The sequence below is a fragment of the Atta cephalotes genome, assembly GCF_000143395.1.
Source record: "Atta cephalotes unplaced genomic scaffold scaffold00048, whole genome shotgun sequence".
NCBI classification, from domain to species: domain Eukaryota; kingdom Metazoa; phylum Arthropoda; class Insecta; order Hymenoptera; family Formicidae; genus Atta; species Atta cephalotes.
This window is the reverse complement of record NW_012130112.1, coordinates 2,256,241-2,281,603: the sequence shown is the minus strand read 5'-3', so window position 1 is coordinate 2,281,603 and position 25,363 is coordinate 2,256,241. Positions and strand designations below refer to the sequence as shown.

General features: G+C 30.9%; 1 protein-coding gene across 1 annotated transcript in view; it reads right to left on the bottom strand.

Moving 5' to 3' along the window:
• Positions 1-2,847: 2,847 nt before the first annotated feature.
• LOC105622807 (nuclear receptor coactivator 2) overlaps positions 2,848-25,363 on the bottom strand; it is a 52,999-nt gene continuing 30,483 nt past the window's right edge. Inside the window, 10 exon segments of the mRNA XM_012204217.1 lie at positions 2,848-2,916; positions 6,743-6,813; positions 8,180-8,362; positions 14,949-15,260; positions 17,423-17,708; positions 18,729-18,858; positions 18,949-19,061; positions 19,393-19,716; positions 20,517-20,680; positions 20,908-21,082. Of these exon segments, the coding sequence (XP_012059607.1) occupies positions 2,848-2,916; positions 6,743-6,813; positions 8,180-8,362; positions 14,949-15,260; positions 17,423-17,708; positions 18,729-18,858; positions 18,949-19,061; positions 19,393-19,716; positions 20,517-20,680; positions 20,908-21,082 (1,827 nt within the window).

Genomic DNA, 25,363 nt, shown 5'->3' with positions numbered 1-25,363 from the left:
GTACCGTACGTACGTACCGTACGTACCGTACGTACGTACGACGTACGTACGTACTACGTACTACGTACGTACTACTACTACTACTACTACTACGTCTCTCTCTCTCTCTCTCTCTCTCTCTCTCTCTCTCTCTCTCTCTCTCTCTCTCTCTCTCTCTCTCTCTCTCTCTCTCTCTCCCCCTCTTTCTCACTCTCTTTCATTCTTCTCTCTCGTACGCGTAATATACGTATCCGCTTTCACAGGCAAGTACATGCCTATGTATGTACGTGTACATATTCAGAGTACCTCACGTTGTGTTTTTCTTTTTTTTTTTTATGGAGATTACAACTTTGTAACTGCTTTTAATTGGAAGAAAAAGCAACAGGAGACGAGCAGGCCAAGAATTAATGTCATCACAGCATCAACCATCCTTTTCCATTATCATCAATCTCATTATCATCCTCGTTATCATCACCGTCGTCGTTATACTTGTTTTCTCGCGCTATGGATAAAAAATTTTGTGTTTCGTATTATAGAAAATAAAAAGAAACAACAATAACATACAAATATTTATAAGTTTTTTAGGTAAAACATGCAACAAATAAATCCGAATCCGTTGCTTTTCATTATGTACATCACGCGATGGCTCAAACAAAACGATATGAACTAATTTCCATTAAATAATTCAAAAAAAAATTTATAAAACGCGAATCCCTTTTCCCTTCGATAAAAAAAACTAATTTCGAAATTTAAAAAAAACATAAGACGGACGCATAACAATATAAATATAATAATACACGCCAAATAAACACTAGAATTGCCACGTCCGCGTCCATCAAAATCACATTTGTAAATCACGGTCAAAACGAAATGGAAAAGAGAGACGGTTTTCTCATGCGAATCATTAATTTTACAATTAAAACAAAATTCCATCAATGCTAAAGAAAACTCGCTGACTCATCATTATATACTCATCTCATACCGAAACCCCATAGTTATCGTCACACGCATTCAAAACCTCTAGTAGCGATTTCTTCCAACTTTTAATAAGTGGTGAACTTCCTGGAAAAATAAGACACTTGCGTGAGATTTCTTTCATATGTATGTGTACACGCGTATACACACACACACGCGCGCGCGTATAGCATCGTGTGCATATACACGTGTAGGTGTAATTAGATTTCCTCTTTTCTCATTTATATAACAACAGATGTCATTTAGAAGTAATTTAGTGTGCATCTAAGACCCAAAAGAGAATCATTACCGAGCTATGCAAAATAGAAGATCGATTTCCCTCTTTTTTTCTTTCTTTCTCCATCTCGCATGTATAGATATATAAATATACGTCAATTTATATATCGATTATACATAAATAATGTCCGCATCTATTATTTATATATAACGCGTACATAAACCCACTATACATATATATACATATACATTTATACAATATATTTATATTTATATTTATATAAAGGTACTCTTACTATTGAATAGAAATATGAATATTCCAAGTGTTCAATAATATCAATATTGATATATATAATAATAAAATAATATAATAATTATTCTTATTATTATAATAATATAGCAATTGCAACAAGAATATTGGTAATAGTGATAATAATAATGTCGATGATAATAATAATAATAATATTAATAATATAATAAAATAAAATAAAATAATTAATAGTTATTACAATATAATAATAGTTATAATCATATTAACAACAACAAGTATTCTTTGTCACATTTTGGTTGCAGATTCTTACAATCACAAATATATTATCCATAAATGTAATAGTCGAAAAAGGATGTTAAATTAAGAAGAATACGTGAATAGAGTGCTCTATTTCTTTCTTTTTTTCATCTGTGTATAGAATTAAATCCTATAAATAGTATCTATGTTCAACAGCCAGTGGTATAGTAAAGTATACCTTTTTTTGAGGTACCTATATATAGTTTCCTCTCCTTTTTTTCCCGCTCTTGTGATATACCAAATACAATACTGACGGAGAACGCGATACACACGCACACGCGCAAACATTAATACATACACACATACACATACACACAGGTATCGACAGGTAAAATGCGGATGTGGGTTCATCGTATGCTTGTGATCGTCACAGCGTAATATACGATACGACATAAATCTTCGGTCGTCCGAAGCCGAGACGAGAGCTTGAGAGAAAGACTCTTTCCTCAACAAACAAAACAAAAAAAGAAAAAACATAAAAATCGACGGGAACGAACGCCGCGAATCGATTCTCCGTGCCGCGATACGACGCGACCTCGATACTCCTGGCGAATCGCATGCTCAGCCAGGAAATCTTGACACAGCCAAACAAAAACTAAAACTTTTGGTCCTTCAAGTTCGAAAAGCAAAAAAGAAAGGGAATAGGTCCCGCCGTTTCCCCCTTTTTCTATCTCTCTTTTTCTTTCTATGTCTATCTTTTTATCTCTCTTTTTTCCTATCTCTATCTTTCTATCTCTCATTTTCTCTCTATATCTATCTTTCTATTTCTCTCTCTCTCTCTCTCTCTCTCTCGCGCTCTCGCTCGCCTTTTTTCCTCGACTGATCGACGGGCAACATTCTAGAGAGCACCGCGCGCTAGTTTTGCATTGTATTTGGTGATACGTATATGAATACTGACTCCGTGTGTGACGTTACATATAATACAATAGTATCCATTACGTATAAGTGTATATGCATTTTATAACACTTTCTCACACATTTTCTCTCCTTTTTTTCATCCTCTTGCTCTCTTCCGCGTTTTATATACGTCCTATATATCTCCGCTCTCTGCATACTCAAAAATATATTACATATAACTCTTTACTGCATGATGGGATAGTGGCCTGCAGTCACTCGGACTGCAGTAGCTTCTGCAGCAATGATGATTTCGGATCACCTCGTGCCTCCTCCATAGTAATCTGAAATCAAAAGGCGTTCTTAGAACTGCTTTCGTAAATTTCTGATATAGATTTCGAAACCGATCGCGAAGAGTATGTATTTATATATAACAAAATAGTTGCAAATATTACAAAATATTAAAAATGGTTTTTTTAACATTAAATCTCTGGCATCGAAGTACCTTTGACTGTGGTATTAAAAAAAAATTATAAGCTTAATTAAATGATAAAATAATGTAATCAGGTATTATGGGACCAAAAATTGTTTAATAAAATTGAATCCGTGAGAAAAGATATCTACGACATAGGAAATTTATGAAATTAAGATTTAAGAGAACGGAGAATTTACAATAATGTTATGCGGAATTATATAGATTTACAATGATGCTTTTGTAATTAAGGATTTATGACATTAAATCCGATATCAAAAGTGTGTGAATTTAGGAATATGTGCGTATAAGAATCAGCAAAACTAATTATTTAAAATAATCTTTTAAACCAAAGATCCGTAAAACCAAGAGTTTATAATATTAAAATCGAGAAATCAAGAATTTGCATCAAAAGATTTAAGATTTTAAGGATTCGTGAAATTAAGGTCTACAAATCCAATATATGTGAAACAAAGGATCAAAGAGCTTAACAAGGAACAATGTCTCTACAGTGAATATTTCTCCGACAATCGGTTTGAAATCATTTGATGATTGGCAATCTATTGCAATATTTCCATCGTAGATTCGAATATTAATCAAAATATTTTCAAGTAGCAGAGCATTAATGATACAGCCGTGTCTCGTATATTTAGTATTCGCATATATAATGTTTATGGAATAATCGTTCAGAATTTGGTAAAATGGAAAGAATTCACCCATTTGAAATTCAAGTCTTTATCATTCAGATGTGTGAGTCCTTTCAATAATTATGTCCAAACAATGATTCGTCCTAATAAACTTAAAGAACAGAAATCTGAAGCCACATAGCAACTACACATCCAATATCTCAATGCACAACAATGATCGCTACTATAAAACCTTTTTAAACGAAATATATGTACTCCGTCTTTAATTGCCAATTGAATTTTTTATTTCACGATCGGCAGAAGCATAACATAAAAACTTCCTTGCTTTTATAGAATAGATTCAGTAACAATTATTGTACTCTTTAACTTTTGTTTAATTATTTCTAATTAATACTTAAAATAAAATTTACAGCTCATATATTAATGATAGATATTATTTTTACATTATGATTTAGATTAAAATAAAGTTTTTTTTCTTTTTATTTGATACGTGATTAACGCAAGTATTTGACACATAAATGACATGAAACTACCGCTGCCAAAAAAATATTCATTTTGTAATTTATTTTATAAGCAAGTATTGCGATAAATTACATATACGACACATCCTGTATGTTAAAAACAAATTGATCCTAAATTAATGAATTAATCGCATTCCAGTCGAGTTTTCTTATAGATAACTATGATATGCTCGAAAGAAAATACATTAGAAAATCGTATAAATTTAAATTTAGAATGTCTTTCTAAACCCTCCTGTTTAGCATTAGCGGATTTCCTCATGCAATAAGAATAATCGTTTTCGGAAAAAAAAGAAATTAAGAACTACACGTAGATATCTAGTTGGCTCACTGTGAAAAAGCATTACTAGACGTACGTTATACAATACAACAAATGGTAGTATGATTACTGATTACTCCGAATGAGCTGAAGCTTACAACACCATCACCCTGTAGATACGAAAGGAAATACTTTTGACATCCCCTACATAGGCACTCAATATGAGAATGAGCGCATTGTGCTGAAATCTTTAAAAATATCGAAAAGAAAATGCGCGGTACATAGGGGAAAAATCCCATTTATTCCTTGAATATAAAGAATTGTTTTCAATTATTTATTTTTTTCGGATAAATTAAGTTGAAAAAATTCTATTTAATAGTAATGATAAAAAAAACATTAATTATAAAAATAAACTTTTGTATACTATGAAAATAAAATTAACAAAGTTAAGTTTTATGTTTCCAAAATTATTTAATACGAAATGAATATTTCATTGCACTATTTTATTAGTGATATTTATTATTCTGTAAGTTAAATATTTAACTTACAGATATTCCATTTCTTTATATATTCCAATTTTTAAAATTCTTAATTAGATAACATCACTTTTCCTATTTTCTTTTTAATACCCAAAAGAATTTCAGAGTGTTGTTAAAACAGTCTACTTAAAATTAATTAATAAAAAAAAATAAAATTATCTCATATACTTACATACACAACTTTCTTCCATTTTTAATGTTTTACAAAATTATAATATTACTATTCGAAAGTTTGAGGAAAATAAATTTTGTACAGTGAAAAAATTTATATTGAGAAAATTAAAAACTTTAAATCCAATTCCATATATCAAATCCTGAACTTCATCTATACCATCTAATGATCCCGCATAATTTTTATAAGTTTGCATATTTTCATATTTCTTTAACATTTAGAATTCGATCAATTATTTTCATCTTATAAAAAAGTATCACGAATTAGCGAAAGATAATTTTACGCTGGCGTTGTATCAGTCATTCGCTTGCGTGAATGACACAAATTTAAAAGAAGTTACTCGCAGTTAATGCAGCCGAAGAAATATAATTAGTTCTTGCACAAAATATATGCAACTCGTAAATGCGCGCTACATTATACAGACAATAGAGGCAATTAACCATGTTTAGCTAATGCACCTCGATAAAGTCCGAACAAGAATCTATTTAGCAAGATAACAAAATCAGCTTGTTTAATATTAAACACAGCGTTTCTCATTGACACTGAGTGTAAAACTTAAACGTCTTCTTCATCGACATTTAATTCATTACAATGCATACTTCTTAATTGAAAAAATATATAAATTTTTAATGTTTTGTTAACAAAATATAAATATTAATTATATTTTCGGGGTGCTAGATACTAATTATTTTATATTCTATTATTTGTAAAAAAAATTTTTGTAACATATTATTCTCTGTAAAATAAATAAATATATAAAATTTTAATTTATAAAGATATAAACTTCACTATATTTTATAGATTAAGACAATTTCGTGATTAATTTCTTAATTTCAAAGAGATCTATTATCAAACAAATAAAAATAATAATTAAATTCTGATAATTTTATTTTTTGTAACATATTTTAAATATATTTAACATTAACTCGTATATTAAACAAAAAATATATATAATAATACTTACTATGCGTAAAAAATATAAGAAATAAAATATAAGAAATAAAAAGTATAAATATAAATAAAAATAATAAGTAAAGACATATTTTTATTTTCCCTTTTTAAACTAAAAATAAAATAGAAATAAATAGTAGTAAAAAGAAAAAGAAGTAGGAATAAAAAAATTCTACAACTATAAAGCCAATCCCTAATTTAAAAGAGTAGAAATTCATCAAATAAATGCTATCTCTCTCAAGTCTTCTTCAACTATAATTTTCAGGACACGTTTCTACTTTAGCATACACAAGAGTTGAATCTCCAACTATACGACTATTGCGGAAAATTCGAAAGAATTATCGTCACGTGCGAGTACTGTAACGACAATGCCGAGACAATAATCGTCGAACGACGACTTCGCATGCATTTGTAGAGCGATGTAAATTTAAAAAAAGTAAGTAACCCCATACAAGTTTTACGCTCAGTGCGCAAATAGAGAGAGATCATTAAACATATTTCGTGCACAATCAGTTCTGAAGCCAAGCGTATAGAGGGAAGACATAGCATAACAAAATCAAATTTTAAAAAATACGTAAAAGTAATTATATATTGTCGGAATGGGGTTCTTACCCTGGAGGACGAGGGGGCACTTCCGGCGCTCCCCCAGATCTTGGCGGGGCCATCGCTAACCACAGCCTCACCTAGTTAGGACATCGTAACAGTAGACGTTACCACAATCTTTGTAGAACTAAAGTATTATGCCTCTTCTTACAAGAAGCGGGAGATTACGCATAGCGATCGCGCGTGCTTCAGCCTGTACATCGATATAGATTCATACGAATCTCGATCGACCGAGGACTCGCTTTTGTCTCTCTCGTAAAAGATTTCAGAAATTATACAAATAACTTAACGTTCACTCCAATCAAATCACGACGAGAAATTCACATTCAATATTTTTTTTTTTTTTATAATGTATTATAATATTATAATGTAAAAAGTAAAATTTTACTCGTAACATTTTCTGCATTCGAAACTACCTTGGAAGAGTTTGGGTTTTCGTTATGTATATTTGAAATTTCTTATGTAGATTTCACGGAGAAACACACGGGGCCTCAGGAGATGCATTGTAAATCAGTGTAATTGTAACAGTAATCGCGTGCGATGACGAATCTAGAAAAATGTGCGTGATCTACGAGGGGAAACTATAATGCTTGTAATACTTTTTCACAGTACTCGCTCATGAAACATCGTATGAAAAATTAATATGTGGGGATCGGAGTTAACATTGGGATTGTATGAATAAAGTCTGAGAAAATTCGAAGGAGGAAAAGCAATGCCTCTCTATATAGAAATGCAGACAAAATTAAACTTATTAAAATCAAATCATCTTCGTACGATCGATTTTGATTCGTGTATGCTGAAAGCATATCACAAAATCTTGCATTTTGAAATTAAATAACTTTGTGTATACCTTACACTTACTTTATCTTCAATAAATTCGTAACGATAGTAATAAAATTATGTCTATAGGTGCGTTCTTAATTACACATGAAACGCATGATGTATCATTTATCCTTGTTGTTCACCAAATAATAAAGAAATATAAAACAATACATCATGCGTTTTATGCGTAACTTGGAAACATACCGTATATATAATATATTAATATATTAACTTACATAACCGATCTATCAAAAGCGCGGTGTTAAACCGATAAAATATGCGTTGCGTAAAAGTCTTCATTTGATTCAATTACTCTGCATTCCAGTTCTGGGCAATGCACAATTATCATTGCGTTAAAAAAAGTAGAGAAAAAAATTAATATTATAAGAAAACATAATTTTGACAAGGGACCTGTTATAATAAAAAAAAAGAATCGAATCGTTCAACAGTTCCGAATAGTTCCGAATAGTTCCGAACGGTTCCAAACAGTTGCGATAGATCCCTTATCCCAGTTTTGTAAGCATATTTGTAGCTAATCATTTACTGAATAACCATCTCTATGTGATTTCGAAATTCGAAGTTCGGAAAGCAGCAAACGAAGATTCTACAACCCAGTGCACATACCTGCAGAAGGCATTTCGAATGTCAGACCAAGTGCTTCAAGATCGTCCTGAGAAACTTGACCAGAAAGATTATTCTGTAGGTTGTTGGGCACTCTCTGTTGCTGCTGCTGCTGTTGTTGTTGCGTTCGCGCGCCAACAATCGCCCTTAATTCTTGCCGCACAAATTCCGAGGTGCTGGCGTTACCTATAACAAGAATAATCTTTATGAAAAAAACGTTCCTGCAACGTGTGCCGTATTTCCTTTGTATGTCACAATTTTCATTTTCCAATTGGTGCGTTATTCGTGTACCATGTGTGTGCACGTATGGTTTAATTTATTATGTCCGTATAATGCAGAATACTGCATTTGTGACACAACACTGTTCTGCAACAATATTTTGACAAATAAAAATTAAAATACATCTTAATGCATAAATCCAATTCGATTAAAAATAGCGATAATTCTGTTTGTTCTGCAATAAAACATAAAAAAATGCTTCATACATGTACTTTCTCTCTATTACGTTAATCATCAATACTAAATATTTTGATAATTAATTCCAGTATTTCACAAGATTTTAAAAATATAAAAAGTGAAAATGACGATAATTTAAAAGTATGTGCATCTATTCTTTATCATTTAAAGGATTCAAACAATAAAGAATAATTATGCTCAGCTTGTAAATTATGTCACACATATGATAAAAAATAATTACTAATAAGAAATAATTCTCAAATTCTTCAAAAATTTTTATAGCCAATAAATAGAAAAGAAATAATTTTTGCATCGTTCTATAGTTTTCTTCTATTTATTTTTCTTTTAGACTTAATAGTTTCCGTCTTATTCATAGAAAATACTATTTTTAAATCTTCAGAATTTTAAATAGAAAAAAGAGTTCAAATATCGTGATATTTTTCATTAATTTCTAGATATCTCTTCTAGATATATGAGAGAGATTCTATTAGTAAGTTTTATTGCAAAATAGTGTACTATTTTAAGGAGCAGAATGGTGACCTTTTCACATTCTTTTTAAAGAGTAAAGAGATGTGAAAGTCATCATCCTTCCTCAGGTAGTACACATCGTATGGGTTCCTTTTATTCTCAGGTTTAAAATGACATTGAAAAGAAACTTTCCGAAAAAAAATACGTAAAAGACATTAGGCAATTTTGAAAGAAGAGTCTAGAAATTGTTTCTGTATAAAGCTTTAGATTTCGAATAAAGAAATTTTCGGATAAAGAAAGAATTGACCAATCGCATTGGTCAAGTGAAAAAAATGTGATTTGTTAATTCTTTTTCTGTTCAAAATCTCGGATCGATTTCTAGGACACAAGGCTTTACAGAAGTAACCAGAAATGTCCAAATCATAAGCCATAAAATAAACAGTCTACAGAAGATGCCAAAAATTCCGTATTCCAATCTTACTTAAAACTTTCAAATTTTTTAGATATCTTTATATGATAAATCAAAAATTAAAAAGTTTTATATTCTTTTATATAATTAATGAACTTAAAAAATGTTATTGATCTGTCTCTGAAGAGAAAGTACACGACAAGTCCCAGCTATTTTATCCATTTATTTATTAGCGAAATTTCAATTTTTTATAAAATAAGTGGTGCATACAATGACAGATTGATGGGTTTGATAGAAAAAAAATGCGCAAAATATATAAAAATATTAATCACGAAAGCTCGATGCACTGTACACGAAAGAGGCTTCATTGTTAGTAAATGTTTCCACAGCACGTAGAGATAAGCGGTGTCTGAATTTATCTTTTTACATTGTGAGGTTATATTACATAAATGAACACAAGATGTGTGATCCTCCCTCCCCGAGAGATGAGAGAATGATTAAGACATAATAAATCCGATGTCACATTTGCCACTTTCAGTGCTTTGTCGCACTTATGCGAAGCAGAATATTGTTTTTTATAAAATATTTTTTATGAAATATTCCATTTCCTGGAAGTACCTTATTAGTAACATTCTTAAAATTTTAATGCAAGCTTATGCTATGATATTTTTATTTAATCATGATAACTATTTTGTATACCACGAAAATGTGTACTGTCGAACTATTTTAATCTCGATCTTCCCCCATCTTCACTATCGAGACTAACACATTTCTCTTATAATGTTCTCCCATTATTTCGCATTTACCACTCATACATAAAATGAAAATGGCAAATGAGATTAGGAGACACGAATAGAACGTGGCTGCAACGTCAGTCAATCGAAACTCTGATTGTACAGCAGCAGTAATCTTACCTTTGGGAATCCTAAACTGAAAACAATAACATCGTTGTTTTACCGATAATGACACATCGATACATTCTCCATCTTTACGCATTATTATATCAATATCGCACGCACATATATACTTAAATTTTGATAGAACGATATCATATAGAATTAAATGTTTAAATAAATTCCAAGAACTCGACGTTGTTTCTTCTACTAGTTTATAAGTTTTAATTTTGTAAGTACAGTTTGCAGAATTTTTATATTAAGTAAATGTTGTTTCGATTTAACAGCTTGAAGCGTTATTTGGGATCAAAAAATGATAAAAAAAGATCCTAAGTTTAAAATTTCTTCTCGTTCTCAACATAAATTCATGTTACAGGCACGTATTGATGCTATAATTTTGAAGAATTGCCAAATAATAAAATTAATATCTATAAATGTAAATAATATGCAATACCGTTCTATGAAAATTATTGCATTTAATCGGTAAAACAGACGATTTTAGGATCTCCTTAAATTAGCTTTGGTTATTAGAGCAACTTAATTTTCGCTACGCTGAACAAGTCCATTTTCATTCTACGCATATTGGAATATAAGAACAGAAGGGAAAGTTAAGAACAGAGAATTTGCTTGATCTCAATGAGTTGAAATTAACGAATTCGGTTAGACGTACTAATGTGCACTGGTGCATATAAAAATCGTTGCATACTAATCTAATCTAAATGTAAAAGTGTAATGCAAATATCGAAAGATTAAATAGTTCACCAATAATTTACCAAAGCATAATGAAATGTACTAGAGATTTTGCGGTTTAATATACATATAATCACACATCTTTATGTCGATTTGTGACGGTTTTAATTTGCACTAATGCGCATTGCCAACCAAATTCGCTATAGGGAATTCGATTATACATTTCTTAATTTCTATCGCGATATATAATTATAATATGGTATAATATAGTACAATTCTGTTGACATCTTTGATAGTATCAACACAAAGATGTCTGCAGTTATGCACAAATAAAGTTAATTAAATGCTATGGTACACAAAAAAACGTAAGACAGAAAGACATAAGTAAGCGAATCGGTCAATCAAAGTAGAGACATAAAGTAACAATGTAAGCAGTATCAAATCCAAAAGGTTAATTAGCTTACTGCTCACGTCTTATTGCTTATATTTTTTTGTGTACCATAGTTTTGATGTAGTAACGATATTCACGTTGAGTTACTCTCCTAATAATCATAATAAGCTAACCCAACGTTTTAATGCCGTTAATCGCAATGATTTTATTCAATCAAGGAATTAAAAAGGAATAACATGAATAATAAAATTTTGTTTCTCAAAATTTTCTGTTTTTTTGAATTACAAAGTAAACAATAAATTCTTCTGTGAGCAATACTTATAAAACTCAAAATGTCATATACATAAAATTTTGACACAAAATGACAAGATGGACCAAATGGCATCGTTATCGTTACATGATTTACAATTAGATATAATATCGTAATCATAACACATATTCGTAAATGGTGCAGGTAATGATACCAAATTACGTATTTTGTGAACTATGATACAGATGCTTGGATTTTACATAGTGTGCAGTAATATATATGTGGTATAAGTATAAATAAATCTCTTTTAGGGGACGTATGAATTTTTCTTAAATTAAATAAGCTATTTTCTACGTTAAAACTATCTAACTTGAAATCACGCGAGTACAAGTTGCAAACAAGAGACAAGGTAAAGCAAGAGAAAAAAATGCAAGTAAAGTGATCTCGTAAACACAGAAAGTTAGACAGTTAAAATCTTCTATATTATTATGGAATCACTATTTGTCAGGGATGGGAAGTATCACAAATGTAAGTGATTGGGACAGTGTAAGTAACTTAGGACAGCATGTATTTTTGTTAAATTTAAACAAGGAATCCATCCATGAGTCATTAATGAAAGTTTAAATTTTAAATTTTCTTTAGAGATTCATGGATGGAGATATTAGGTGTAGGGAAAAGTTCGTGGCGTTTTTTAATGCCATCTAACGGGAAAAACCCCACGAACTTTTTCCCACACCTAATATTACTATTATTTACAAAAATACATGCTGTCCTAAGTTACCTATACTATCCCAAGTTACTTACATTTACATTAACTCGTTATTTGTAACGAAGTTACATTTAGAGTTACTTTTTTTAGTAACTGTAACTTAACTTCGTTACTTTTTTTTCCATCTGTAACTATAACTTAATTTAATTACATCTTTTAAGTAACTAGTAATTTAATAATTACTTTTATAGTTACTTTATATATTTCAAACTTATTTGTCAATTTAGTGTGCGATAATATTCACTTGGTACTACAAATGCTTTGAAACATTTGATTAATTCCAACCAGAAGAAAAAAATTTAACTAAAACTTAAATTAAAGCGCTCAATAAATTTTTGTATCTGTTTGGTTTATATTTTTAGATCTAATGGAATACGCCAATCAAATGCAAGAGCGCTCAGTGAACGTTGTAGTACTAAATGCACCTGATCACTGAATGGTTGTTTTTCTTCAGTTTTCTTCAAAATCTTTTTCTTTAATTATCCTAAACTGTGTTACTCAGACGACCCTATGTATCATTCTTGTTTAAGAGAAAAACGATATCCGGAGGCAGTCAGGTAACATTTTTTAACGCAGCCCTAATCGATGTTATTCGTTTTGCTGAAAATTTTGAAAAAAAAACTTAAAAGTAACTTAAAAATAACTGAAAGTTCAGTAACTGTAACTATAACGAATTACTTTTCAGAGTCAATAACTTGTAACAATAATTAATTACTTTTTGAGAGAAAAAAACTGTAATTAATTGCTTTTACAAAACTTTAACTTTTCCATCCCTGCAATTTGTCAATATGGACGATTCATTTCGATTTCCATCGGTCGCATATTCTTTCGACTTTTTATAAAATAATTTATAACATAATTTCAAAATCAGAAGTTTGTTTTAATTTTTTGTACTTTAAGACATGTACACGTATTCTGGAAAGAAAAAATGAAACATTGCATAAAGTTCCAAAAAATTTCTATAATAATTACAAAAACGTTAACTTACAATTTACAAGGGAATACAACCAAGTGAATCTCTCCGATTTAAATGAGCTATTAGTATGTTATTCTATGAACAAAAATAGAAGACTCGTACTTTTTTATACGTGCTAAGTCACACATTAAGTGATCCTTTTTTTGAAAAAAATTGATTTTTTTTCAGATTAAATATCGTCGAAGAAAAAAATTTGCAAAATTTGTAAAAATATTCCTATTTTTGTTCATAGAACAACATACTAAAAGTTCATTTAAATCAGAGGGATTCACTTGGTTGTGTTCCCTTGTTAGTTCTTCTAATATTATGAAGATCTAAGATTAAAAATAAGAACTGAATTTAATGTAACTGTAAATTATTGATACAATATACTAAGAATCAATTTAATACAACAAAGAATTTTCTATATTCAAAATGTGCAATTACAGCCTTCTTAATCTTATGAATCTAATGAAATCGTGTTCATATATCACAGTGTACATCGATATAAATAATTTGTCTGCGAGATAGCAACATAAATGATAAATTATTATCAGCTTACTTACATTCATTTTATTATAATAATAAAAAAGTTACACTTAATGAAATTACAATTACGTTTAAAAAAAGCGTCATGCAACATTTAACATATGTTCTTACACTTATAAAAATGATTCCCGCAAACAAGAAATAAAGTATGATTTTGACAATAATATCTAACAAATGTACACTATGAAAAGACTTTAGATTTAGAAAAACTATTTAATATTATTTAAAAAATATTAAATAATATTAAATTACGTAACTTACACAATCTATTATACATTCTACAATACATAATATTGTAATACTACATGATATTCTACAGATATAAAAATTATATAATTACATTTGTAAAATTAAATTTAAATTTAGTTTTTCCAACCTTAGAAATCTGATATAAAAAGCAGAATCAATCAATTACTAACATTAACCTTTGACGATAGAATTTCAAGTATTCCTTTTTCTTATCTCAAACAATATACGAAGTAGATTAACTAGTTTTTTCACTATATTGTAAAGCATATTAAAAAGTATTTTTGAAGCAAAAGTATTATCGAATAATGAAAAGATGGACTAATATTCGATATACATACATAATCGTAAATATCTCGATGAATGAACTATTGAAAAAAAATGAAAAAGGAAAAGATAGAGAAAGAGAGATTTACATATTTCCACACACCCAATACATGCTTTGCATCCACTAAAACTGCTGCTGGCAAGGATAATTATGATATTATATATGATATGATAGGTAATGATGATTCAGATTATAATTACATTTGCGGGGGAATGATCGACGACACTTATCTTTTAATGAGAAACGTGGTAGAGATACGAGCGAATTTGATGGAGGTGACTCTCGTGGTTGTGAATATTGCATATTGCGATTGAAGAAAAAAAATGATGAATAGTCACATGACATTAAATAGTCTAATGTCTGCTCACCGATTTGGTGATTGACGTTATTAGCGGAAGGCAGTGACCTGGCATCTTGCGCTTCCCCGCCAGACGGATAGAGCGGTACTGACGACCGATCGTAACAGAACTGATTGTTCTGCATATCTGCCGTGTTGATAGTGTTGGCGTTGGTGTGTTGGTATAACATAGAGGTATGTTGTTGACTCGTAAAGTGTTGTGTATTGGTGGCGTTGTGTTGATTATGGGTAGGTGTTGCCGGGCAAGCAGAGTGTGAATGACTAGGTGAAAGAAGAGGTTCCTTACTCACTCCTCCGTAGTGTCTCGGCGACGCGATTCCACCTGCAACATCCAATCGTGTATAGTTGTGCTGTCCTTGGTTAGCCTTGCCGGACATTTAAACGCTTCTATTTCGCTTTCATGTACCATGCCAGCGTTCATCGTCATATAGCCACGTATATAATATCAAAATCGAAATCTATATATTAAATAAACTAACACATTAAATCCCAGGAGACCTCTTTGCACTTTTCCCGTCTTATATAAATCTTGTACAACTTGGGTTTAAAATTTTTAGGCCATAATGGATACTTGGAGGTAAAAAAAGTTGCTCTTTCCAAAAATCTAGTCGGCATAGAATAAGATATATATCTTTTTCCAAATCATCCCATTGTCGATTATATTTTCAAAAAAAAAAGCTCTTTTCTTATCCCTATATTCTAATTATGATTTAAAAATTTTAGGATCCAAGATTACCAGGATTTACAATAGAAAAGTGCGTATAAATCACCTGGTATCTAACGGATTAAAAAAACCGGCTGAATAATGCACCCGGAAAGCGCATTTCGATTCCGCTAGCTGAAAGTCAAAAGCAGATACAGTTGTACGCAAAATAAAGAAAACTATTGTATATCTGAAATTGTTAGTAAGTAGATCTCTCGACAAAGTTACTTTTATATTCGCAAAGAATTGCCAGTAAATATTATGCAATATTATACTACAGTCGAAAGTTTTGCAATATATAGATATTGTCTAATGTTGGATGATGAAGAAATTAAAATCATTACATATATATTTTTTTAAGTTAACTGCCATATATAATGAAATATGTATAATCTCATTCAATTTGTTAGAATATTTTAAATCTCCTAATTATGCTAAACTCATGTTAAAAAAAGAAATCTGTTAAATCTAAACTCCGCAAGTGAAGAAACAGAATTAATAAGATTTTTTGCTTGAAAGATAGATCAGAAAATATATATAGAGCTATTATAGAGCTAAGAAAGCGTTTCAATCTCTAATATAACACATCGCTCAATCATAAATTAGAAGATTAAATCACAAACTATGCAAAATCTACTACATTACTCGGAGTTACGCTTTCTTTATATAGAGAATTCGTATGACACAATATTACGGAAATCTATTCACAGAACAACATCGAGAGATACAGGCATAAAAAATACTAATAAAGTCTATGCACATACCCGACTAATCTACGCACGGCTTTCACAGTTTAGTAGAGATTAAACAAGAGTTTCTTTTAACATACTGTATATACTTACCGACTTCGGGATAAAATCTTTCGTATATTTCAATCACAGCTTTTATCGCGCGTATAATTATATATTAAATCGCATATTGTCTTTTATTATAAAAATCAGCTGAACGAGCCTCTGTAAAAACTAGCACTTATTCAAGAATTTCTTTGCTACTACTATCCGCGAACGAAACGAAATAATTAACATGTTTATATATAAACGCATTATAAAATAGATACAACCGCCTATTTAAGACACGCAGTAAATCTAATTTTCCTCTTATTAATAAATGACAAAAAATATAATCGCGATTTATGACTTAAACATTAAATAACATTACATTGATCAGAATACTCTGTAGAAAAGTCGATTTACAGATATTAAAAATTATACTTGAAATATAGTCGAATAAAAAATATGATAAAAAATACAAAAATCTTTTTGTCATGCAATTCTTTTTTAAAAACTATAAAATTTTCAATGTATGTAAATCAACTAAAACAAATTCAGTTAAATACGCATTGGTATGGTAAAACGACTTTCCGAAGATGCTTATATTTCTAATCTTACAACTAAATATATAATATTCGTCATATTATATTTTCGGACATCGCATAATATGAAATCTGATATTTGTTATTATTTCATTGCAACTAAACAATGAAATAAGAAATAATAATAGTATAATAGTAAGTAATTTTCTATTTAATTACCAAAATACACATTTTTAATTCTTTATATATTTCTAATTAATATTTATTATCCCCAAACATCTTTCATTGTTGTAAATTCAAAACAATGTTTCCTATACGATCGCAAAACTTTTTCTTTTCTCTTTTTCTTCAAAACCAATTCTAATTATTTTAATTGTAATAATCCTAATTATCTTTTAACCTTAAAATAGGGGATTATATAATGATCACTCGAATTCGACAATCGATTAGTACGAAAAACAATACATACCTGGCAACTGAGTCGTAGCAGAAGGAGTAGATGTAGTCCGTTGAATTCGATATTGAGCCGATGGATTTGGTGCAGTATTGGGACCTGGCGGGAACTGGCTGGCTGTAGGCGACGTCGGTGGAGGAAATGCTTCGGCAGGAAACGGAGATTGCCGGGCGGAGGCTGCCGTTCCTGGCGAAGGCATCGATCGTTGTTGTTGCTGCTGTAGTTGTTGCGTCGTGACCTGCTGTTGCGGCCTCACCGGATTCACCTGGTTGAATAATCTCGGTGTGTTGCCGTAATTGCCCTAACGCATATATCGTGCAAACGTATAAAAATATTCACAGAAATAAAGATACGTTAAATATAAAAAATGAAAAGCAGAAAATAAAGAAAAGAACAATATGCATATCGTATTATAAAATGCAAATAGAAATTCAACGTATTGAATGTATGATTCAAGTTCATTTTTAAGCATTGCATTAACTTGCAAATTATTCACAAACATTTATTAAGCTTTTTTCCACATTTTTATTTTTCAAATAAGATAATTAAAGTTTAATTAATTCTAACTAAAGCTCATATTGAACTATCAATTCTACAATACTATTGATCCATAATGACTAATTACAATGAGATTTCATTGTTATTTTCATTGGTCCATTATGTGTCTGCAATCATAGTCTCTATAATATAACTTAATGAAACTAAAAACATGTATGAATATTTTTGTTCTATTGAGCTGATAAAAAAAGAAGATACTAAAGAGACTTCACTTTTATAAATAAAAGTGGATTTTGCGTTTCGAGCTAAGTTTCGATTCTCGATACCTCACAGCGCTTGTGTACTTTTGTAGTGCGCATAGTGAATGCGCCGTAATTAGATTAGATACTATAAAAAGAAAAAAGCTAGAAAAGAAGAATTTTCTTCCTGAAAGAAACATTTTTATCTCTGATTTCTGAAGAAATCACGATTCTGGATGTTTAATGTATATATAATGTTTAAAGACAAATAGAAGAACAATTACAATGCCATTTTATTGTAGTGCAAAACAGGATATAAGAACATAAAGAGTATCAGAAAAGAAATGAAGTTCCAAAGTTTCAACCTCCAAAGGTTCCAAAATGGAAACTCAGTAACTATGCAGACAAAGTTGCCTTCACAGAAAGGTTAAGTTACGTTCATAATATTTTCCTACGGCGCATTCATTCGACAAGAATCGAAAACGCAAAATCGACTCATATTTTGAAGACTAGCTGAGAGTGGACTGACTGAGTGAAGTTTCCTTAGTCTTCCTTCCTAACGGTAATAATGCTTTTATACTCACTTGTGCCACCCGTGGTGATAATGGCGGATGAGAGAACGACACCGGCAGTATACCGGCCGGAGAATGTGGCGAAAGCCTCGCCGCGGCGGACACTTGTTGACCACTGTTGAAATTACTATTTACAATGTGGCTGTAATAAAAAGAAAACCACGTGATGAGATTTTTAAGAAAGCTATCTTAAGCGGAATAAACAGTCCGGAATGCTTAACAGAATACTTACTGCTGCGGTATCGTCGATGGATGGGAATACGAGTGAGCGAGTCGGTGACCAGAAGCCATCTGGACGGATGCCCCATAGCCTGGAGAAACTTGTGAATCTGGGCCATTCGATCGCTGAATAAAAAAAACATCGCATATATATATATATATATGTATATATATATATATATATATTGTTATTATGCATCTTTTTAGATATGAAACATAATAACCAATTTTTATTAGAAATAAGCTAATGCAATCTATCAAAAATTGCGAATAATTATATTTTGTATATTATTAATTATATTTCGACTATGAAATTTTTAATATCATTTGTTATTATTATTTTATAAAAAGTCAAGAAAGAAATAAAATAAGTTTCTCTAGTAGTTTTATTTTTAATTTCTTTTCTAATTTTTTATTTCTTCTTGTACTTCCGTGATAAACTGCACACGACATATACCTGCAATGACACATTTGGCGGCGCAACGGTATTGTTCAAAAGATTGTCGATGTTAATGCCACTATTCATTTGATCCGTCGCAGTAGCATTCGATGGGATAAGCAACTGTTGTTGCTGCTGTTGTTGCAATAATCGTTGCTTCTGCTGTTGTTGTTGTTGCTGTTGTTGTTGATGTATGAGTTTAGAACGTTGCTGTTGCAGCTGCAACTGTGTAAACTGGCCGGGCTGTCTAATGCTTGGTTGATTGAACCTCATCCTGGGCTGTTGATACAGAGGAGGTGGCTGGTAATTATGACTGGCAGTCGTCACAGGCGTAGTTCCCAACTATAACAAAATTCAACGATTTATCAGATTATGGAATACAATGCATTTTTCCTATTGGATTACTTGCGCGCGATCCTACTGGCTACTATGCTGGAAATGGTAATATTACTCAATTTTCAATAAATCAGCAAAGAGTCCAGACCGCGGTGCTGTTTATCCCTGCTCCAAACGCTGTGTGTCGCGAGAAGCAATAGCTGTTTCATTCATATGTGGCTGATTCGTCTTCTGGAGGTCGATTGTGAATTTTGAAAAATGAAAATCAAAGATTACTAGATATTGACCAATTATGAATACTCTAATGAATTTGCTCATTTTTGTAATTTTCTCCTCATTTGAAGATACACAATCGACCTCCAATTCTTGTTTAACATTAAATGTTGCCCTGATTCATCGACCTGATTTATTCACAGAATCGAGAAAGTCAATAATGAAAGTTTTCTACATCAAATTATCAATCTTGTGATTAATATATCAAGCTGATAAGTTAGAGGACCCTACTGCAGGATCCTTCGAATCATTGACAGACAGTACTGTCACATATTCAAACGGTACATATTAGACAATTCCCGATTTTCAAGGATTCAAGATTCGCTGGCCACCTTGTCCAATGAAGATTTCAAGCTTGAGCACAAATGATAGGGAAATGATCAATGTCGCGCCTTTTGAGAAACCGATTAATTATTCGATGACTTCAAATTCGATTATTCGACTATTCGACATGATAAATTAAAAAAATACTTTCAAGAAAACGAATAAGATTAATCCAAAATAAATGATTTACAATAGAAGAAAAAACTTACCGCAGTCGAATAAGCTGGAGGCGTGCCAGACATAGTTATACTGGAGGATGTCGTCGAATTCACAACAGTCTCGCACAACATCAATGTCTTCTGAATAGCATTAATTGCCATTGTTTCGTTCATGACATTATTCTCCGGCACTTCGATATCAGCTAGAAGAGTTCCTAAACGAATTTATTAGATCTTTTAGGAACAATCAATTTTCTGTGAGTAATATTGCGCAACCAATTATAATTATTCATAGATACACGCACACATGTGCAGACAGACACATATATACAAAAAATATTTTTTTTATATTATAAAATTTCGTTTTAATAAAAAAGATGGAGGATAATTAGCAATTCAGAACGAGACATTCATCATGGAAAATTATCGTTTAATATTTCGCTATACTTACTTGTGATATCTTCATCCGGAACAATCTCGATAACTTGATCCAAAATTTCGGAGAGATCTGGATCCGATGACTGATTATGCCAGTTAGTTGGATCGTTGCTAGTCTGACGGTATTCTCCGCTACCCGCAAACTCGGATTCGATTGATCCTATTTGGGGTCTCTGTTGCTGCAAGAAAAATATACCTTTGTTTAAAAATATTATCTAAGATAATGAATCAGTCAATAAGGACATATACAGTATATATACAGAAATTTGATTATTTTTTATTAACTTTTTAACTACAAAAAGGTATTTAATGTTTATACTACAACAAGATTTTATTTACGCGTGCCATGTTATGCATTCCGTGCCGCAAACTATAGTTTATATAGATTTGTTCGCGTCGCATCACATGTTCCTATTTCCTCCAATTATAGTTCCTTTTTACACAAAAGGCAATATTTCATTTGTGCGTTTTTGTCGCACAACAAATTTGTCAAGCCTGTTGATTGGCTATAGGATAGAGAGATCCGAGGACCTTTCTGTTCTGCACACATTTGTCGTACGACAAAAACGCACGAAATATCATCAAACGCGTTATGCATTAGATATACGGATTGACTACTCTATATAAATTAACATAAATGAAAAATAAATTTTCATCAATATTGAATAAAATATAATAATTTTAAATAAATATATAATATAATAATATATAATTATATAATAATATATAAATATAAATAAATATATAATTATATAATAATTTTAAATAAAATATAATAATTTTTTAATCAGAAATTGACATTTAATTGTATAGAACATAGGATAATCATTGAAGAAATCCTTGTTTGGAATGACGTTTTATATAAAATTGTTGACTGAGCTTGATTCTCGATAACAACCGAAAAACCATAGTTAAACACAATTTTACAATTATGGATTTTCAAACTTCTAATTTGATATTTATTTTGATCCATAATATCTTAACGCAGGAATAATTAAGGTTAGCCTAGAGTGATAATTTTTATTATAATATCATATGTTAGTTGACATTGGATGGGATTACACAAATACGTTTTCTTTATTATCACTGATGAAGACTTTGTAAGTCATAATGAAATTTATAACGTTATACGAATGTAATAAAAGACGAATTTTATTAGTTAACTACATTTACTCGTTTTTTTAAAAAGCCTTGACATTTTAATTTATTGCATTGCATTTACATGAACCTACTTTTCTATATAAAAGTTATATATTATATTTTTATATTATATTATATTTTATTGTATTAATATTATTTTATTTTATTTTATTTTTTAATTTTTTAATTTTATTAATTTTATTTAATTATTCTTTTTATTTTATTAATATTATACTATATTGTTATATTATATTTTTATACAAAATAAATCTGAAATACTTTTTTCAATTATTATGCATATGTGCATAAGTAACATGTCCCAATTGTATCACCTTCTGAGGTGAGGCAAATGGAGCGTGCTTTTAATTGATTCATGAAGTATGCTCTAACGCGACACGAACAAACCTATGTGTGCAATTTGCAAGTCTCTCTCTGAATCTCCGTCATTTCTGTCTATGAATGTCGATAAGAGGCTAAGGCTGCCAACTGTGAAACGCTAACAGGGCGATATTCATAGTCCGTTTTAAAACTCTTAAATAATATCTTAAGATGCTAATATAATACAGTTCTCGGATTGACTTATGACATCTTAAGCTTGTACTTAAAACAGTCTTAAATGCAAGAATCGACTATGAATACCGGTCTGTTTCGCGTCGTGAAATTGATACTAAATCTTTTCTTGTTTAACACTTTATATTTCTCTATCTATAGAAAGAGAACATATTTAGGTTTTTTTTTGTAGAAAGAAAAATAAAATGTTTCTACATGTTAAACAAGAAAAGATTCAGTACCAATTTCACGACGCGAAGCAGGTCGGTATTCATAGTCGATTCTTACATTTAAAACTATCTTAAGAACAATCTTAAGATATCATAAAGTCAATCCGAGGACTGTATTAACATTAGGGCATTATTTACTCGAACAAACCTCATGTCAGGATGCGATTACATGTAGCGCGGTATGCGGCACATATAACTAATAACTAGGTAAAAATAACTAGGTAAAAAAAAACTAACTACACTGAAAAAAAAAAGATTGGCTGCTGCACCAAATTAAATAATGATAAAATATGACATATAGCATTTTTAATTGGTTGCAGCAGTCCATTTTTGGTTGCGTTGGCCTATTGAAATACACTGGCAATGCAAATAGGCTAATGCAACCAAAAATTGACTGTGCAACCAAAAATTGGGTGCTGTAGCTAATTAAAAATGCTATGCCAAAAATTGCTGCTGCAACCAATTAAAAATATTATGCCATATTTCACTATCTAATTTGCTGCAACAGCCAATCTTTTTTTTCAGTGTAGGAATCGCAAATCGTGCCACTTGCTTCTTTTTTCTTCTATTACATGAAGCACGATAAGTGACACAGCACACAATGACAAATTAACTTAATATGAATTTTTTTAATATATTAACTTATTTTTATATATTTTATCAATACTCTTATTTTTTTCAACGAATTTACGGCGTAATTCGATTTCTATGAATTTATGGTAAATATGCTCTAGCTGAAAGTACTTCACCATAAGCTTCTACAAGCAAATGGTGACTTTTAGCAATTTTCTTTAAAATAAAATAATGCAGCAAAAACTTGCTGCAAATACCGTTGTTGGCACAAAATTTGATATTTTCAATGTAATAAGAAAATTTGTTATTTACACTGCACTCTAATGTCATATCCTAAGTCTTAAAGCTTACTTAAGTACCTAATAAGTAATACTTAGATATATTATCATGTTAAATTATATGCAGTATTGGTAATGGCTATTAGAAAACGATGGGAGCTTATTTGTACACCCAAATTTATCTTATATCTTTTATCATTATTATATATATTTTATTGATATATAATTATATATAATTTATATTAAATCTGATATATTACAGTAATTAACTAAATAACTATAGAATCGCGCAAACTGTCCCACTTATTTTTCTTCCCTTCTATGAGACTGCATTCAGATTCCTCATTGGGTAACTGATCGCTGGGTGAGTGGACGAAGTCTAGCGAAAAATACCAGAATGGTTTGGGAATCTGATCAGATAGAAGGAGAAAAAAAACAAGCGGAATAATTTGCGTGATTCCCATCGTTATCTAGTTAGTTGCTGTACCGCGTACCACACTACATAATCGCATTCTCAGTGATTCCAGATGGACCCGCGTTTTTAGGATGCTATTTCATTTGTTTTTGTCGTACAACAACATGTACTGAATCCTCGGATCTCTCTATTCCATAGCCAACAGGCTTAAAAAATTTGTCATGCGACAAAAACGTATAAATGAAATATCACCTTACGCGTATAAATGAAAATATACTTTACGCTACACTGAACTAGGGAATCCAGTAATGCACGCAAAATATCATAGGCAGCACAGTTTTGGCGAATTCCGGCTAAGATAGGATATCTGGATTAACTTATCTTGACGAGAACTCGCCAAAATTGTGCCGCCCATAATATTTTGCAACATTTTGCGTACGTGCATTCCTAGATTTATAAGAAAGCACTGGTGTTAAGTGTTCTGATTGGTCATCACATAATTAGCAGCCAATGAACTTATTTCTGTATACTAAAAGCTTAATGGATGATTGATGAATTTCATAATCTGTCTTGCAAACGACGCCCATTTTTAGTACTTCTTCTAATACTGTTTAGTATTTTTGCGATACTGACATAAGTCGGTCGCGCTTCTCTTATAAATATAGGATATTTACAGTTAGGGTGCAATTACATGTAGCGCGTAATGTTCAAACTTTGACAGAGGTGGCACTGAGTAAAGCTCTAGATATACCAAAGTAGTGCAAAAATCCTCCATTTTGTACCTAATAACTATATTATATACTAAATAACTATATTACATATTAGGTGTACAACTTTGCTTCCGCCGTTTTCCTATAGATGGCTTTAGCGGTAAGTGGTGGTCGAAATAAATAGATCATAGATGTCATACAATAAACTTGGGCATCTGTCAACATAATCCCATAGAAACATTAGTCGATTTGTGTCTGCATCATAAAGTTATTCTCGATTGAAAATGTCAGTTTACGAGCCAAATTCTCGTCATTTGCGGGAGGTTTTAATTTTTTGCTTCAATATGAAGAAATCTGTGGCTGAATCATCGAATGCTCTCAAATACTTATGGTGAGGCCGCTATTAGTGAAAGAACGTGTCGTAAGTGGTTTCAATGCTTCAAGAACGGTGATTTTGACGTCATACTCTATTTGGTGGGACCAGCTCGGCGTAGTGTATTATGAACTGTTAAAACCGACTGAAACAATCACAGGCGATCAATATCGAACGCAATTGATGCGTTTG